The 14,950-nt window shown below is 50.9% G+C and overlaps 1 protein-coding gene across 4 annotated transcripts in view; it reads right to left on the bottom strand.

The window, feature by feature from the left end:
• AGAP3 (ArfGAP with GTPase domain, ankyrin repeat and PH domain 3) overlaps positions 1–14,950 on the bottom strand; it is a 393,235-nt gene that overhangs the window by 209,663 nt on the left and 168,622 nt on the right. For all 4 annotated transcript variants that reach the window (XM_073551710.1, XM_073551707.1, XM_073551708.1 and 1 more), the window contains exon 6: positions 5,044–5,178. In XM_073551710.1, coding sequence (XP_073407811.1) covers positions 5,044–5,178 — 135 coding nt within the window. The remainder of the gene's footprint in view (positions 1–5,043; positions 5,179–14,950) is intronic.

Genomic DNA, 14,950 nt, shown 5'->3' on the forward strand with positions numbered 1-14,950 from the left:
TTAATGAGAGGCGAGTGTATACTCAGGGAGAGGTATAGAGAGACGTATGATTAATGAGAGGCGAGTGTATATTCAGGGAGAGGTATAGAGAGACAGGTATGATTAATGAGAGGCGAGTGTATACTCAGGGAGAGGTACAGAGAGACACGTATGATTAATGAGAGGCGAGGGTATATTCAGGGAGAGGTACAGAGAGACACGTATGATTAATGAGAGGCGAGTGTATATTCAGGGAGAGGTATAGAGAGACACGTATGATTAATGAGAGGCGAGTGTATATTCAGGGAGAGGTATAGAGAGACACGTATGATTAATGAGAGGCGAGGGTATATTCAGGGAGAGGTATAGAGAGACACGTATGATTAATGAGAGGCGAGTGTATATTCAGGGAGAGGTATAGAGAGACACGTATGATTAATGAGAGGCGAGTGTATATTCAGGGAGAGGTATAGAGAGACACGTATGATTAATGAGAGGCGAGTGTATACTCAGGGAGAGGTATAGAGAGACGTATGATTAATGAGAGGCGAGTGTATATTCAGGGAGAGGTATAGAGAGACAGGTATGATTAATGAGAGGCGAGTGTATATTCAGGGAGAGGTATAGAGAGACAGGTATGATTAATGAGAGGTGAGTGTATACTCAGGGAGAGGTATAGAGAGACACGTATGATTAATGAGAGGCGAGTGTATATTCAGGGAGAGGTATAGAGAGACACGTATGATTAATGAGAGGCGAGTGTATACTCAAGGAGAGGTATAGAGAGACACGTATGATTAATGAGAGGCGAGTGTATATTCAGGGAGAGGTATAGAGAGACACGTATGATTAATGAGAGGCGAGTGTATATTCAGGGAGAGGTATAGAGAGACACGTATGATTAATGAGAGGCGAGTGTATATTCAGGGAGAGGTATAGAGAGACACGTATGATTAATGAGAGGCGAGTTTATATTCAGGGAGAGGTATAGAGAGACACGTATGATTAATGAGAGGCGAGTGTATATTCAGGGAGAGGTATAGAGAGACACGTATGATTAATGAGAGGCGAGTGTATACTCGGGGAGATGTTTTTAAGTGAAGAGATCCAACTTAGATAAGTATAATCAAAACACTTTATTTGTGTCTATTAAAATGGTAACGCAGCTGCCAGGACATACTCTGCCGGGAATACCTGAGGAAGAGTGTCAAGTAGAAGATTGAACACACTAGTTATGGGGCAGATGCACAGAGGGCAGCAATGAAACATGGATTTTTGTGATACTCACCGTAAAATCTTTTTATCCAAGACGCTCATTGGGGGACACAGGACTGTGGGTGTATGCTACTGCCGCCAGGAGGCTGACACTAAGTAAATGAATAAAAGGTTAGCTCCTCCTCCGCAGTTTACACCCTCGCCCTGGATTCCGGCGAGACCAGTTCGGTGCAAAAGCAGTAGATCAAAAATTGACAAAATCAACCCTAATGCAGGTAACAACATGTCTGGAAGACCCACCTCGTATCATAAATACATATTAATGGAACAAAAAACAAAAAGAGAGTCAATTGGCTACCAGGGTGGGTGCTGTGTCCCCCAATGAGCGTCTCGTAGAAAGGGATTTTACGTTGAATATCACAAAAATCTATGTTTCTCCTTCGCCTCATTAGTGGGCACAGGACTGTGGGACGTCCTAAAGCAGTCCCTGGGTGGGAAGTTGACTCATCGGTCTAAGCTATAAGCACCTCCTGTCTCAAGGTGCGCCACCGCTGCTTGGAGAATCCTTCTACCCAGGCTTGCATCTGCTGAAGCCTGAGTATGGACATTGTAGTGTTTGTAGAATGTGTGCAGACTGGACCAGGTTGCCGCCTTGCAGACCTGTCCCGCTGATGCCTGGTGCCAAAGAGCGCAAGAGGCGCCTACCGCCTGAGCAGTGTGTGCTCTGATCCCCACTGGTAGAGGTGCACCTCTGATGCGCTAGGACTCTTGAACAGCCAAACGAATCCACCTGACTATGGTCGATCTTGAGGGAGCAAGTGCCTTCCTGCGACCCTCGGGGAGCACAAACAGCTTGTCTGTCTGACGGAAGGATGCCTTCCGTGACACGTACTTCCTGAGGGCTCCAACGTATGACGAGCCTCTTCCACACGGTGTACCAGTGCTGGGAAAAAAGAGGGCAAGACAAAGTCCTCATTAATGTGAAACGAGGAAACAACCTTCCGCAGAAAAAGAAATGGCTGGCCTGAGAACCACTTATCCCTGTAGAAAAAAAAAACAAAACGGGCTCGACAGGATAGAGCTGCCAGCTCCAAGACCCGCCTGATTGATGTCATAGCTACAAGGAACATCACTTTCCAGGAAAGCTATGTCAAAGAGACATCCTGTAGTGGTTAAAAAGGAGCTACCTGCAGAATACTTAGGACCAGGTTAAGGTCCCAGGCGTCCAGGGGGGCCTTATAGGGAGGTACCAAGTGGGAGACTCCCTGGATGAAGGTCTTTACCTGCAAATTGGTAGCAATCCTGCAATGGAGCAACACAGATTAGGCCGATATCTGCCTCTGAGGGATCTAGGATTTAAACCTCAGTCTTGGCCAGACTGGGAAAAAAGCTAAAAATGTTGAGAAACGAGAACCTCAGTGACAAATAACCGTGGTCCCTACACCATGTGAAGAAAAACTTCCAAGTGTGGAGGCAAATACGTGCAGAGGCGGGCTTCCGGGTGACCAAATCCTGGCCGAACTCAGCCTGGGTGAGGATCCAAGATTCAACGGCCGAGCTGTCAACACAGGGCCCGAGTTCTGGTGGTGGATCGGGCCCTGGGAAGTAGGCCTGGGTGCTCTGGCAGCCACCAGGGGATGACGGCAAGTGACCGCACTAGATCCGCGTACCATGCCCGACGAGGCCAATCTAGGGCAATCAGAATAACTGGAACAATCACAATTCCTGGGACCCCCTCTGCCTAGACCTTCCTGATGACCTCTGGAAGCAGTGGTCGCAGAGGAAATAGATACGAGGCGAAACTGGTTCCATGGCAGGACCAACGCATGCACGGCGATTGCCTGTGGATCCCGGCACCGGAGTGACAAACGTGGGCACCTTGTCGTTCAACCTGGAAGCCATCAGGTCCACATCTGGAGTTCGAGCGTTGGCAAATCTGATGGGAAAACCTCGGGGTAGAGTGATCATTCCCCTGACACAAGACCCTGCCAGCTGAGGAAGTCTGGCACCCAGTTCCCTATTGCTGGAATGTGAACTGCCGAGATCACAGAGGTTTCTTTCGGCCCAGCAAAGGATATGCTTTACCTCGAGCATGGCCGTCTTGCTGCGGGTGCCCCCCTGATGGTTTATGTATGCCACGGCCATGGCAGTGGCTGTAGAGCCAGTCGGATCGCCCGTATCTCTAGAAGGCTGATCGGGAGGTGTGATCCCCGAGGTGACCAACGTCCCTAGGCTGTGTGATGGCGAAAAAACACCGCTCGCCAACCGAGGGGACTAGCACCCGTCATGACCACCAGCTAATGGTACGGGAGAAAACATTTCCCCTGCAGAAGGGAAGAACTCCTGCAAGGGATGATGATTAAGTTGGGCAAACGGAATTGTCTCCATTGCTCACCATTCTGCCAAAGGTCTTCATGCCAAATCGGATGGTACGTGCGGCCAGCCGGCGAAGTTCCCGGACCCCCTGCCAGAGGGCTAGGGCCATGTCCCGAGGGAGAATCACCAACCCGCAGGAGGTGTCGAAGACCATCCCCAGAAAGGCTATCTCCTGAGCTGGAACAAGGGATGACCCTTTTCAAAACTCACCAGCCACCCTAATCGGCGAAGAGAATTCAGCGTGCTGTTGACGCTTTCCTCACAAGCCCGGAAATACGGGCCCTTGACCAGGAGGTCGTCCAGATATGACAAGACTACTAAGCCCCGGGAATGTAGAATGGACATAACCTTCGCCATGACCCCCTGAGAACACTCTGGGGGGCGCGCCGCACAGGCTCAGCCAGGGGAGTAAGATAGACAATCGTCGATAGCGTCTTGCGGCGGAAGCTGTGGCCAGCGCATGGGACACGAGGCCCTAGAATGGGCCGGACTGCCACAGAGAGCGCTCTACAGGAGCCCTCCCAGCCCACCCTCCTTCCGTGCCTCCTGCAGTGACCCCTGGATGGAGTGCTTCGGCTGACCTGCTCAGGTTAGAGAGGAGGGGGGCTGCGTAAAAGACGGTGCAGGCACCCTAACTCGATCTTTCCCTCCGAGGGATGAAGAGAGGGACCCTCCGCCACCTTCCATCACCGCAGTCTAGCATTGGTGATGCAGTGGGGGCAGCACGGACTGTACCTGAGCCTCTGTACAGCCTAGGGTTTCAATACCTTAGGGTGGTCAGTGCTGATGTCGGCATCATGTCCCACATGCTCGCCCGTTGTTGGTTGGGGGAGATTGGCCCCTTTGAATAGGGTCCGTCGCCCGTTTCATCTTCATGGCAAAAAGAAAAAAAAAAAAAAGAAAGTCTGGAAATAGACCAGACGTGTGTGCCTTCAGGGCACTAAGAATGAACTGGTCTCGCCGGCAACCAGGTCGAGGGTGTATACTGCCGAAAAGGAGCTAATCTGTTTTACATTCATTTAGCGTCAGCCTCCTGGTGGCAGTAGCATACACCCACAGTACCTGTGTTCCCCAATGAGGTGAAGGAGAAACAGGATAGTCGAAGAGAGAATAGAGCAAAAAGTAGGAACAATGAGTGAATACAACAAGGTCAGGGGCATAAACAGAGGGGAGCGATATGGAGACAGAAGTTCACTCAGGAAAAGATAGAGAGTGAAACGTGGCAGTAAAGAGGGGACTCGAGACATGGTATAAAGGGTGGGAAAGGTATGTTATGGGCAGGGATGTGGTATGGTGGGGGAGGTATAGACAGGAAGATGTACATTTTATAAAGGATCAGTATGGGGGGACAGGGTATAACAGATCACAGTGGTGACATGGGAAGAAATACAGAGTTATATTAACAGAAAGGGTAGGTAATATGGCGGAAACTCAAATAGAACCCCCCATTATCCCCCATTTTATAGTCCTCACCATCCTGGAAGACACGCTCAACATTCAGTCCATATGTGGCGCACGTCTCATAATAAGTGCAGCGCTTCAGGTCATTGGACAATTTCCGCGCTCGAGAGTCGTCTATAACTCGGGGGTTGGTCGCACTGATGGCATCTGGGATAAGGAGATAAAGAAAATGATTATTCAAAATCGATAACCGCAGTCACTACATTGGTATTACTCTAATGAATTCAGTACAGGGTCATTCCTTCATTTAACGGTATAATCTCCTGCCCGTCACCTCACAGCCCTCATCAGGAATAGATCTGCGGGCAGCACGGTATAATCTCCTGCCCGTCACCTCACAGCCCTCATCAGGAATAGATCTGCGGGCAGCACGGTATAATCTCCTGCCCGTCACCTCACAGCCCTCATCAGGAATAGATCTGCGGGCAGCACGGTATAATCTCCTGCCCGTCACCTCTCAGTCCTCATCAGGAATAGATCTGCGGGCAGCACGGTATAATCTCCTGCCCGTCACCTCACAGTCCTCATCAGGAATAGATCTGCGGGCAGCACGGTATAATCTCCTGCCCGTCACCTCACAGTCCTCATCAGGAATAGATCTGCGGGCAGCACGGTATAATCTCCTGCCCGTCACCTCACAGTCCTCATCAGGAATAGATCTGCGGGCAGCACGGTATAATCTCCTGCCCGTCACGTCTCAGTCCTCATCAGGAATAGATCTGCGGGCAGCACGGTATAATCTCCTGCCCGTCACCTCACAGTCCTCATCAGGAATAGATCTGCGGGCAGCACGGTATAATCTCCTGCCCGTCACCTCACAGTCCTCATCAGGAATAGATCTGCGGGCAGCACGGTATAATCTCCTGCCCGTCACCTCACAGTCCTCATCAGGAATAGATCTGTGGGCAGCACGGTATAATCTCCTGCCCGTCACCTCACAGTCCTCATCAGGAATAGATCTGTGTCCAGCACGGTATAATCTCCTGCCCGTCACCTCTCAGTCCTCATCAGGAATACATCTGCGGGCAGCACGGTATAATCTCCTGCCCGTCACCTCTCAGTCCTCATCAGGAATAGATCTGCGGGCAGCACGGTATAATCTCCTGCCCGTCACCTCACAGTCCTCATGAGGAATAGATCTGCGGGCAGCACGGTATAATCTCCTGCCCGTCACCTCACAGTCCTCATCAGGAATACATCTGCGGGCAGCACGGTATAATCTCCTGCCCGTCACCTCTCAGTCCTCATCAGGAATAAATCTGTGTCCAGCACGGTATAATCTCCTGCCCGTCACCTCTCAGTCCTCATCAGGAATAGATCTGCGGGCAGCACGGTATAATCTCCTGCCCGTCACCTCACAGTCCTCATCAGGAATAGATCTGCGGGCAGCACGGTATAATCTCCTGCCCGTCACCTCACAGTCCTCATCAGGAATAGATCTGCGGGCAGCACGGTATAATCTCCTGCCCGTCACCTCACAGTCCTCATCAGGAAAAGATCTGCGGGCAGCACGGTATAATCTCCTGCCCGTCACCTCACAGCCCTCATCAGGAATAGATCTGCGGGCAGCACGGTATAATCTCCTGCCCGTCACCTCACAGTCCTCATCAGGAATAGATCTGCGGGCAGCACGGTATAATCTCCTGCCCGTCACCTCACAGTCCTCATCAGGAATAGATCTGCGGGCAGCACGGTATAATCTCCTGCCCGTCACCTCACAGTCCTCATCAGGAATAGATCTGCGGGCAGCACGGTATAATCTCCTGCCCGTCACCTCTCAGTCCTCATCAGGAATAGATCTGCGGGCAGCACGGTATAATCTCCTGCCCGTCACCTCACAGTCCTCATCAGGAATAGATCTGCGGGCAGCACGGTATAATCTCCTGCCCGTCACCTCACAGTCCTCATCAGGAATAGATCTGCGGGCAGCACGGTATAATCTCCTGCCCGTCACCTCTCAGTCCTCATCAGGAATAGATCTGCGGGCAGCACGGTATAATCTCCTGCCCGTCACCTCACAGTCCTCATCAGGAATAGATCTGTGGGCAGCACGGTATAATCTCCTGCCCGTCACCTCACAGTCCTCATCAGGAATAGATCTGTGGGCAGCACGGTATAATCTCCTGCCCGTCACCTCTCAGTCCTCATCAGGAATAGATCTGCGGGCAGCACGGTATAATCTCCTGCCCGTCACCTCTCAGTCCTCATCAGGAATAGATCTGCGGGCAGTACGGTATAATCTCCTGCCCGTCACCTCTCAGTCCTCATCAGGAATAGATCTGCGGGCAGCACGGTATAATCTCCTGCCCGTCACCTCTCAGTCCTCATCAGGAATAGATCTGCGGGCAGCACGGTATAATCTCCTGCCCGTCACCTCACAGTCCTCATCAGGAATAGATCTGTGGGCAGCACGGTATAATCTCCTGCCCGTCACCTCTCAGTCCTCATCAGGAATAGATCTGCGGGCAGCACGGTATAATCTCCTGCCCGTCACCTCACAGTCCTCATCAGGAATAGATCTGTGGGCAGCACGGTATAATCTCCTGCCCGTCACCTCTCAGTCCTCATCAGGAATAGATCTGCGGGCAGCACGGTATAATCTCCTGCCCGTCACCTCTCAGTCCTCATCAGGAATAGATCTGCGGGCAGCACGGTATAATCTCCTGCCCGTCACCTCACAGTCCTCATCAGGAATAGATCTGTGTCCAGCACGGTATAATCTCCTGCCCGTCACCTCACAGTCCTCATCAGGAATAGATCTGCGGGCAGCACGGTATAATCTCCTGCCCGTCACCTCACAGTCCTCATCAGGAATAGATCTGCGGGCAGCACGGTATAATCTCCTGCCCGTCACCTCACAGTCCTCATCAGGAATAGATCTGCGGGCAGCACGGTATAATCTCCTGCCCGTCACCTCACAGTCCTCATCAGGAATAGATCTATCTCCTGCCCGTCACCTCACAGTCCTCATCAGGAATAGATCTGCGGGCAGCACGGTATAATCTCCTGCCGTCACCTCTCAGTCCTCATCAGGAATACATCTGCGGGCAGCACGGTATAATCTCCTGCCCGTCACCTCTCAGTCCTCATCAGGAATAGATCTGCGGGCAGCACGGTATAATCTCCTGCCCGTCACCTCACAGTCCTCATCAGGAATAGATCTGTGGGCAGCACGGTATAATCTCCTGCCCGTCACCTCACAGTCCTCATCAGGAATAGATCTGTGGGCAGCACGGTATAATCTCCTGCCCGTCACCTCTCAGTCCTCATCAGGAATAGATCTGCGGGCAGCACGGTATAATCTCCTGCCCATCACCTCTCAGTCCTCATCAGGAATAGATCTGCGGGCAGTACGGTATAATCTCCTGCCCGTCACCTCTCAGTCCTCATCAGGAATAGATCTGCGGGCAGCACGGTATAATCTCCTGCCCGTCACCTCTCAGTCCTCATCAGGAATAGATCTGCGGGCAGCACGGTATAATCTCCTGCCCGTCACCTCACAGTCCTCATCAGGAATAGATCTGTGGGCAGCACGGTATAATCTCCTGCCCGTCACCTCTCAGTCCTCATCAGGAATAGATCTGCGGGCAGCACGGTATAATCTCCTGCCCGTCACCTCTCAGTCCTCATCAGGAATAGATCTGCGGGCAGCACGGTATAATCTCCTGCCCGTCACCTCACAGTCCTCATCAGGAATAGATCTGTGTCCAGCACGGTATAATCTCCTGCCCGTCACCTCACAGTCCTCATCAGGAATAGATCTGCGGGCAGCACGGTATAATCTCCTGCCCGTCACCTCACAGTCCTCATCAGGAATAGATCTGCGGGCAGCACGGTATAATCTCCTGCCCGTCACCTCACAGTCCTCATCAGGAATAGATCTGCGGGCAGCACGGTATAATCTCCTGCCCGTCACCTCACAGTCCTCATCAGGAATAGATCTATCTCCTGCCCGTCACCTCACAGTCCTCATCAGGAATAGATCTGCGGGCAGCACGGTATAATCTCCTGCCGTCACCTCTCAGTCCTCATCAGGAATACATTTGCGGGCAGCACGGTATAATCTCCTGCCCGTCACCTCTCAGTCCTCATCAGGAATAGATCTGCGGGCAGCACGGTATAATCTCCTGCCCGTCACCTCACAGTCCTCATCAGGAATAGATCTGCGGGCAGCACGGTATAATCTCCTGCCCGTCACCTCACAGTACTCATCAGGAATAGATCTGCGGGCAGCACGGTATAATCTCCTGCCCGTCACCTCACAGTCCTCATCAGGAATAGATCTGCGGGCAGTACGGTATAATCTCCTGCCCGTCACCTCACAGTCCTCATCAGGAATAGATCTGTGTCCAGCACGGTATAATCTCCTGCCCGTCACCTCACAGTCCTCATCAGGAATAGATCTGCGGGCAGCACGGTATAATCTCCTGCCCGTCACCTCACAGTCCTCATCAGGAATAGATCTGCGGGCAGTACGGTATAATCTCCTGCCCGTCACCTCACAGTCCTCATCAGGAATAGATCTGCGGGCAGCACGGTATAATCTCCTGCCCGTCACCTCACAGTCCTCATCAGGAATAGATCTGCGGGCAGCACGGTATAATCTCCTGCCCGTCACCTCACAGTCCTCATCAGGAATAGATCTGCGGGCAGCACGGTATAATCTCCTGCCCGTCACCTCACAGTCCTCATCAGGAATAGATCTGCGGGCAGCACGGTATAATCTCCTGCCCGTCACCTCTCAGTCCTCATCAGGAATACATCTGCGGGCAGCACGGTATAATCTCCTGCCCGTCACCTCACAGTCCTCATCAGGAATAGATCTGCGGGCAGCACGGTATAATCTCCTGCCCGTCACCTCACAGTCCTCATCAGGAATAGATCTGCGGGCAGTACGGTATAATCTCCTGCCCGTCACCTCACAGTCCTCATCAGGAATAGATCTGTGTCCAGCACGGTATAATCTCCTGCCCGTCACCTCACAGTCCTCATCAGGAATAGATCTGCGGGCAGCACGGTATAATCTCCTGCCCGTCACCTCACAGTCCTCATCAGGAATAGATCTGTGTCCAGCACGGTATAATCTCCTGCCCGTCACCTCACAGTCCTCATCAGGAATAGATCTGCGGGCAGCACGGTATAATCTCCTGCCCGTCACCTCACAGTCTTCATCAGGAATAGATCTGCGGGCAGCACGGTATAATCTCCTGCCCGTCACCTCACAGTCCTCATCAGGAATAGATCTGCGGGCAGCACGGTATAATCTCCTGCCCGTCACCTCACAGTCCTCATCAGGAATAGATCTGCGGGCAGTACGGTATAATCTCCTGCCCGTCACCTCTCAGTCCTCATCAGGAATAGATCTATAATCTCCTGCCCGTCACCTCACAGTCCTCATCAGGAATAGCTCTGTGTCCAGCACGGTATAATCTCCTGCCCGTCACCTCTCAGTCCTCATCAGGAATAGATCTGCGGGCAGCACGGTATAATCTCCTGCCCGTCACCTCACAGTCCTCATCAGGAATAGATCTGTGGGCAGCACGGTATAATCTCCTGCCCGTCACCTCACAGTCCTCATCAGGAATAGATCTGCGGGCAGCACGGTATAATCTCCTGCCCGTCACCTCTCAGTCCTCATCAGGAATAGTTCTGCGGGCAGCACGGTATAATCTCCTGCCCGTCACCTCACAGTCCTCATCAGGAATAGATCTGTGGGCAGCACGGTATAATCTCCTGCCCGTCACCTCTCAGTCCTCATCAGGAATAGATCTGCGGGCAGCACGGTATAATCTCCTGCCCGTCACCTCACAGTCCTCATCAGGAATAGATCTGCGGGCAGCACGGTATAATCTCCTGCCCGTCACCTCACAGTCCTCATCAGGAATAGATCTGCGGGCAGCACGGTATAATCTCCTGCCCGTCACCTCACAGTCCTCATCAGGAATAGATCTATCTCCTGCCCGTCACCTCACAGTCCTCATCAGGAATAGATCTGCGGGCAGCACGGTATAATCTCCTGCCCGTCACCTCACAGTCCTCATCAGGAATAGATCTGCGGGCAGCACGGTATAATCTCCTGCCCGTCACCTCACAGTACTCATCAGGAATAGATCTGCGGGCAGCACGGTATAATCTCCTGCCCGTCACCTCACAGTCCTCATCAGGAATAGATCTGCGGAAAGCACGGTATAATCTCCTGCCCGTCACCTCACAGTCCTCATCAGGAATAGATCTGCGGGCAGTACGGTATAATCTCCTGCCCGTCACCTCACAGTCCTCATCAGGAATAGATCTGTGTCCAGCACGGTATAATCTCCTGCCCGTCACCTCACAGTCCTCATCAGGAATAGATCTGCGGGCAGCAAGGTATAATCTCCTGCCCGTCACCTCACAGTCCTCATCAGGAATAGATCTGCGGGCAGTACGGTATAATCTCCTGCCCGTCACCTCACAGTCCTCATCAGGAATAGATCTGCGGGCAGCACGGTATAATCTCCTGCCCGTCACCTCACAGTCCTCATCAGGAATAGATCTGCGGGCAGCACGGTATAATCTCCTGCCCGTCACCTCACAGTCCTCATCAGGAATAGATCTATAATCTCCTGCCCGTCACCTCACAGTCCTCATCAGGAATAGCTCTGTGTCCAGCACGGTATAATCTCCTGCCCGTCACCTCACAGTCCTCATCAGGAATAGATCTGCGGGCAGCACGGTATAATCTCCTGCCCGTCACCTCACAGTCCTCATCAGGAAAAGATCTGCGGGCAGCACGGTATAATCTCCTGCCCGTCACCTCACAGTCCTCATCAGGAATAGATCTGCGGGCAGCACGGTATAATCTCCTGCCCGTCACCTCTCAGTCCTCATCAGGAATACATCTGCGGGCAGCACGGTATAATCTCCTGCCCGTCACCTCACAGTCCTCATCAGGAATAGATCTGCGGGCAGCACGGTATAATCTCCTGCCCGTCACCTCACAGCCCTCATCAGGAATAGATCTGCGGGCAGCACGGTATAATCTCCTGCCCGTCACCTCACAGTCCTCATCAGGAATAGATCTGCGGGCAGCACGGTATAATCTCCTGCCCGTCACCTCTCAGTCCTCATCAGGAATAGATCTATAATCTCCTGCCCGTCACCTCACAGTCCTCATCAGGAATAGCTCTGTGTCCAGCACGGTATAATCTCCTGCCCGTCACCTCACAGTCCTCATCAGGAATAGATCTGCGGGCAGCACGGTATAATCTCCTGCCCGTCACCTCACAGTCCTCATCAGGAATAGATCTGCGGGCAGCACGGTATAATCTCCTGCCCGTCACCTCACAGTCCTCATCAGGAATAGATCTGCGGGCAGCACGGTATAATCTCCTGCCCGTCACCTCTCAGTCCTCATCAGGAATACATCTGCGGGCAGCACGGTATAATCTCCTGCCCGTCACCTCACAGTCCTCATCAGGAATAGATCTGCGGGCAGCACGGTATAATCTCCTGCCCGTCACCTCACAGCCCTCATCAGGAATAGATCTGCGGGCAGCACGGTATAATCTCCTGCCCGTCACCTCACAGTCCTCATCAGGAATAGATCTGCGGGCAGCACGGTATAATCTCCTGCCCGTCACCTCATAAACCTGATCTGGAATAGATCTGTGGCCAGCATGGAGTTAAACAGGACGAGTGGAGAAGATTGATATACAGGATTTTAGAAGAAGATTCTGCAGAATCTATATTCAGCCAGATCCCTGCTATTTCGTGGCTCAGAAGTCCAGTAGGCGGTACTATTAAGTGAATGACAGGCTTCCTTTTATGATGGGTCATAGAGATAATTGAATATCAGGCTATAATATTACATCACTTGGCCATTAATGAGCAACCATCTGTGCCAACAGTCCACTGCGTGTCTCATTCCACATCCTGGGCACTGGTTTGTGCCCCCCACAGCAAACTTTACAATATATAGCATAGATTTCTGTTGTTGTTGTTGACGCCTGATCTCAGATTCCTTTTTTGCTTAAAACCACATTGATTCAACAAGATGCAGATTAGATTTTTCAAGTATTTTCATCCAGATTGAAAGCAACATTAACCTCATCAGTTCTGACACAGGAAGCATGCTGGGTGCAGCCTTCAGAAGGGCGACAGTCATGATAAAGAATATAGGCAGTCTGTAGCAATACTTATGGGCGCTCCTTATATCTTGGTCTTCTTCAGAGCTGCTGCACTACATAGTATTTGTTTCTTATCGACCTCACTAGGAAATATTTACTCTACATCATGTGTAAATCCAATTAAATCAGCAGTATTTTAATGCCATGCTTCAGTTTAGGCATCATTTCAGCTCCCACCATGCTCCAGTGTAGGCATCACAGAGCCTCCACCATACTTCAATGTAAGAATCAGTGCTTCCGCCATACTTCAATCTAAGTACACAGAGACCCCAACCATGACATGTTTCATCTCTTTAGAAAGGCAAAGTCGTGACAGGAAACTTAATGACTGTCTCTGCCTGGGATCTCAAACGTCTAAAATACCCAGCACATCTGACAACCAAACCCCTTATGAGCTCATCAAGGAGGGGGGGGGGGGGGGGTGTAGGCGTAACCTTGACCTAATAAAAATCAGAGTTTGGGTTTTTATAAGTTCTCATTTTCTGGAGGACAGCGTTATCTGTGAGAGAGTTCTGTTTTTTCAAATCGGAGTGCTTCCCTATATAAAGAGAGTCATTCCTGCAACATCAGGTTTAATACTTCTTTCGTTATTGCTTTTTATTTTAAGTAATTGTATATATTGTATTGTTTTGTTCTCATTTTGTAAAATCTTTGCATATTTTTATATACACTGCCTATCTTTCTGGATTAAATATATATAATTTAATAGCTCTGTTCCTCTTACTCTATAAACCGCACCACTGAAGCCGTACGCTACCGGTAATGGTTGTCCAATTGGCCTCTATAAGCGATTGATGGTGGCAGCTAGTAGTTTATTTATTGAGGGGCTGATGGTGACTGCACCAGGATATGGATAAAATAATATATATATATATATATATATATATATATATATCACACACAACATGTTTTAACGGAGGTGTGTATACACCATACTTTCACTGATGGGTCCCCAAAAACCAGCCTAATAGTGAAAGCATCTCTTTATCGCTCGTCAATTAACTGCATAATTGTCCAGACAATTGGAGGAAGCAGAGTCCCCCTGAAAATACGGTTGGCAGCAGTGCGATTTGCGCTATCCCCCTGCTGCGCCCCCTACAAACTGGTGGTAGCGGTGGGTTCTGCGTCATCTCTCTGGTGTCACCCGTGAGAGACCTTCACCATTCAGCATGCTCCTTGCTGTGCAGAATAAAACTTCCGTGCCTGCTACCACCAAATCTTGCTTCAGGTATTCTTCAGTCACTGAAGGGTTTTTGACTACATACCTAAGGAATCTGGTGGAAGATTATCACAATATTCTCAACCTTTCATTTCCAGGTATGAAGTCGGTGAGCTTCTTCTTTCTGCCATGTCCAGGCAGTGCAGTCTTTGACCGATTCTTCTTTCTGCCAGGTCCATTGAGTGTAGCTGGTGGCGGATTGTTATTTTTGCCAGGTCCAGGTAGTGTAACTGATCACAGGTTCTTTCTACCAGGTCGAGGTAGTGAAGCCGGTTACAGATTCTTCATTCTGTAACTTTGTAAGCAACATCCAGGTAGCATTGTGACTGCTCTCTCTTTCGGTCAAGTCCAGATAGATAAGCCAGTCACAGCTTCTCTCTGTCATGTCCAGGTAGTGTAGCCAGTGAACCCTTCTTCTATCTGCCATCACCACTGGCTACACTACCTGGAGATAGCAGATAGAAGAATTGGTCACCGGCTACACTGCCTGAAGATAGAGAGAAGAAGTGGTCACCGGCTACACTGCCTGGAGAGA

Source organism: Dendrobates tinctorius, unplaced genomic scaffold (genome assembly GCF_039654945.1).
Source record: "Dendrobates tinctorius isolate UK_male_01 unplaced genomic scaffold, ASM3965494v1 ptg000179l, whole genome shotgun sequence".
Lineage (NCBI taxonomy): Eukaryota > Metazoa > Chordata > Amphibia > Anura > Dendrobatidae > Dendrobates > Dendrobates tinctorius.